Source organism: Arachis duranensis, chromosome 4 (assembly GCF_000817695.3).
Source record: "Arachis duranensis cultivar V14167 chromosome 4, aradu.V14167.gnm2.J7QH, whole genome shotgun sequence".
Taxonomy (NCBI): Eukaryota; Viridiplantae; Streptophyta; class Magnoliopsida; order Fabales; family Fabaceae; genus Arachis; species Arachis duranensis.
Window position 1 is genome coordinate 14,749,446 of NC_029775.3, and position 4,901 is coordinate 14,754,346.

Sequence of the window (4,901 nt, forward strand, 5' to 3'; positions counted from 1 at the left end):
TGATTTGAGAGTTAGTTGTTGATCTAGACTATACTTGCAACGAATGAATTCTATTTTGAGAAAATTCTAGATCAACGATAAATTCTTCTCTTATCAAGCATGCATGTATGCATAAATTGAAACAGCCTCATTAAATTTACTAGGACAATATGTAAATATGTATAAGTCCAACCAAACAGTTTTGATTTATATAAAGAATTAAATCTAATGTGACTTATTTAATTTGCATAAAAATGTGATTGAAGTAATTTATGTTATGTTTTTTATTTTGGATAATTCGCATAAAATTGGATGAATGTGATTTATTAATGTGAATTACCCCTATATATATATTTAAATATTTGTGTATAGAAGCATGCTACACATACAAGCCTTTTTGGCTTACAAGTTATACAAGTTGCTCCAAGTCCAAGAAAAAAACACGCACCCTTCCACAACACGTTTACTCTTCCTCTTCTTCCTCAATCAAAACGCAACCCATCAAGAAAAAAACATGCGCCCCTTCCACAACACGTTCACTCTTCCTCTTCTTCCTCAATCAAAACGCAAACCATCAAGATTCAAGGGACATTTGAAACAAACTACTACGATTCTGCAGAAACGTTCCAACTCCTCGCGAAGAGTAGAAGAAATCAAGAAGAAAAGATACAAATCTCCATAAAAAATCACCAGAAAAAAGGAAAAAACATTATTCAAGGTACTGTTTTACTGTTCTTCGAGGTTTTTCTTCTAGATGGTCTCTACCATATGCCTCATCCTTAACCAGCAAAATATTAAAAGATTTCAAGAAGAAATATACTGTCTTCCCCTGTTTTGGGTGTATTTCTGTAATCCTTTGGGTATATTTCTGTAACCGTTTGGATGTATTTCTGTAATTCTTTCTGTAACCGTTTTGGTGTATTTCTGTAACCGTTTGGGTGTATTTCTGTAATCGTTTGGGTGTATTTATGTAATTGTTTGGGTATATTTCTGAAGTTCCATTATCTTCAAAACGATTTCAGAAACCATAAAAATCGAAAAAAAACGAAGCAAAGAGAACGCACGAAGGAGATCCAACAAATTTGGCAAGAAACTCGAAAAAAGAAATGAAATCTTTTGAAAAATGGAAGTTATATATTTGTGCGTTAATTGATTTGAATTGATTTAAAATTCTGTTAAAAAGGCACGTAACATAAGCAGCGTGTTTAATGAGTTGATTTCGTTCAGACTTGTAAAGTTTGTAAATACAAAACACTTGTATGTAGAGATTAATCCTTGTGTATAAATATTAAGTTACATAAAAAATATTTTATCCACTCAATCTATAAATTCGATTTATATTTACATTCGAATTTTATAAACATCATCCAATCTATTAGATTATTAGATATTATCTTGTCCGATCCGTTTCCATATAGAATCGAATATTACATATTTGTATTAAATATATGGATTCAATCTGATAAATTCAATTAAAAATTAAAAAAACAAAATATTATTTGTTAAGTTGTTGTATTCTTTTCTTTTTTATTATTGGTTATCATATTTTTATTATTTAATAAAATAATATTAAATAATATTTTAAAAGTAAAACATGCCCAAAAAAATAGCATATTTATGAAAAAAGTTGAAATGTCTTATATTCACATATTTGATTTAAAAATGATCGAATTAGATATGGAGATAAACAAACTTGTATATCTGAAATAAATTTCAGTCAGAATTGAATTAAATTCTAATGTTTAGAATGAATTAGTAAAATTATAGAATTGAATTTTAATATTTAGAATATTTATTAAATGAATTAAATTTTATAATAGATAATTTTATCCTTTATTAATATAACATCATATTTAAAAAATAAATATATTTATTTATTAAATTATATGAAACAATTAAAAAAATATATTTTTAACTAAATTTTTTTAACTAAAATTTATTCACCTCTACAGAAAATAAACATGAACTATCAAGAACCAACTTATTGAGTGGTCTAATGACATAGTAAGTAAAAAAAATTAGTTATTAATGGTAAATTATAGCAATTAATTCATGTTATTAAAATAAAAAAAATTATGCTATTTTTTGCTAGTGTCATGATTGACACAACTTCACTTGAAATATTCAGATGTATTGGCAAATATTTGATGTCATTAATCTAAGTTAAACACATAAAATCTATACGTGTGGATAATTTTTTTAGATCTACATAGTAGACCTTTTAAAAAAATGTATATATTATATTAAGTGACTTGAAGAAAAGAGAGAAAAAGAGAAGAGAATGAAGGCGTGGTGAGAGAAGAAAGAGTCTGTGTTGAAAGGTGGAAGGTGTTTAGAAAATATAAGTAAAAAAAGTTAAGAAGTAATTAAATTATAAGGATATTTTAGATATTTTAAGTTTTAAGTGAAATTCAAATGGAATGAAATTTCAAATGAATTGGAATTAATTTTGAGAGAAAACAATTAGGAATTGAATTCTAAAGGATTTCCAAACATCCTAAAAATAAAAAAGGGTTCTCCAAATGTTGTATCAAAAGAGAAAGAAAGAAAAAATCAAACAATAAAACTTAGGTCAAATCAAAGACTGCATTGCATTGGATTAAAAGCGAAGTATATCACCATGTGTTATCATTTTTGTGCATGCAAAAGTGAGCTTGTTAAGGCTACTAATTTTCTACTATATCATTCGAAAAAAAAAAAGATAAAATTAGAGGTTACTTTTTTTTTTATTCAACTTAATGGTTAAAAATGAAACTTGGAGTCAATGTTTAAATTAACAGTGCATATTGTTGAATGAAAAAAAAAAAGCGCTAGCAAAAAAGGAAAAGAGAAACAGATAGAATTAGAGAAAATTGTAAAGACAATGAAATAAATTTGAAGAGCAAGTTTCACAGTGTATAGCTTGCCTCACAACAATATTTAAAAACAAAGAAAATAGAATGAAAAAAATTCAGAGTATGCATCATTTTATATATGCAGGATTATTTTTCTTTTTTTTGAGATTTATTTTAGATTTTTTTGTTATGGCTATCTGATGTTAATCTTTCTGTATTTGAGAAAAAGACAAATTATGATGATGTGGTGAAAAAATGAAAAGGCCATGAGAGAAAAGAAGTAAGAGAAATACATTAAAAAAGCTAAAAAAATTTTTTTGCATATTTGGTTCGTGATAAACTACGGATTAGTTTCTCTTATCAAGCTAGGATAGTATGTGGTGGTTGTTTAACTAATTGAATTTTTTTTTGTCAAATTGAGCCAGCATTTGGTGGTGATTAGACTTAGCTAAAAATTTAGTAGTTGATACTAACTAAATAAATTAAATTGTAATTCATTAGTATGGATGTATGTAATCAGTTTAATTATATTAAAAATTATACCATGATTATAATGGAGACTGAATATATATTTCATTACATAAAAAAATCAAACTAAAATACATGTTTATTTGATTCTCTTTTTTTCTATTATGTTGTGTTATAATTTTAGAGACAAAACATAAGAAATCTCCTATATAATTTATTTATGTAAAAATACAATAAAAAAATTTTAATTTTAAAATTAATTTGATTTAACTTCCTCTTTAAATTCTAACATTATTATCGATATATATTTATATTTTAATATATTTTTATAGAAATAATTAATTAAATACCTTATTTTTTTAATGTATACATAATATAATGGTTAATTAATTAAGTAATTATAACATTATTTTCTGGGGGCAACGACGGCCTATTTTTTTTTATTTTTTTTCTTATCTTTGATACAAGAAGAGACAAAGGAAAAAAAAAAACAAGAAAAAGAAGAAAAAGACTCAAAGATAACAACCTCTAGTTTATGAAATGTATAAAAAGCACTATGAACTAGGAAGAGTCTTTTAAGGAGACTCTGAGGTGGCTCATTCATTCAAACATGGACCGTATAGTCGCAGAGGAGACTAACTTTGGAAAATCGACTCAAAATTATTGTTGTGTAATGGATAGTAAATATCCAACTTTCCTGTCTTATAAGTAGACAAATACATAAATAAATAAATAAATAAATAATCTCTATCATGAAATAAAATTATCTAACTTTTTGTCTATTAAAAATTAAAATCAATAATAATTTTTCGTCCAAGTAAAGGGAATATGCCACATAAGTTTCTAACAAGGAGACAAAGTCACACGTCAATTCATCGACAAATAGATAATGCTAAATAATTTGTAAAATAAAGGTTCACCTAACTCTCGATGTGACAAAATCTGAACCAAATTATTATCTTTATCAAGTTCGAAATTAAAAGTAAATATATTTATGTCATAATTGATGCTAATAATACTGTATATATATTATATTACCCAATAACTTAGAGGATGAATTATTGTACTTGAAAACAATATATTATGCTCTTAAGATATAATTAAATAGAGAAATGACTTGGTAATGAGTACCTTACTTTAAAAAATAATAATTATAATCACATCATAATACAGGGTAAGATTTTAACATTTTGTGCCACCAAAGTGAGACTCCTCAAATTAAAGATTATTTGTTCCAAAGACGCCAAAAACATCAACTTAATCATGCATTATATATGAATATATACACCGTACCTCGCTTATAATATTAATTAACCACATAGACTAATTTGTATATTAGCATGATCACTACTATGTTCCTCTCCTTGTGAAATCTAATTAACTTTAACTTAGATTATTAGAGATCATTATCTTAAATTCTTCATCATAATAATGGGTATCTTTACACACGAATTTGCTACTCCATCTTCTGTGGCTCCTGCTAGGCTTTACAAAGCTATGGCATTAGATTTTCATAATCTCTTCCCAAAGATTGTAGATTCTATTCAGTGTGTTGAAACAATTGAAGGAAATGGTGCTGCTGGAACAATAAAGAAGATCACCTTGGTTGAAGGTCAGTGC

At 26.1% G+C, this 4,901-nt stretch overlaps 1 protein-coding gene across 1 annotated transcript in view; it reads left to right on the forward strand.

Annotated features, from left to right (window-relative positions):
* The first annotated feature begins 4,630 nt into the window (after positions 1-4,630).
* Positions 4,631-4,901, forward strand: part of LOC107483504 (class-10 pathogenesis-related protein 1) — a 1,102-nt gene continuing 831 nt past the window's right edge. The window contains exon 1 of the mRNA XM_052260458.1: positions 4,631-4,897. Within this exon, the coding sequence (XP_052116418.1) occupies positions 4,713-4,897 (185 nt within the window). The 5' untranslated portion in view covers positions 4,631-4,712. The remainder of the gene's footprint in view (positions 4,898-4,901) is intronic.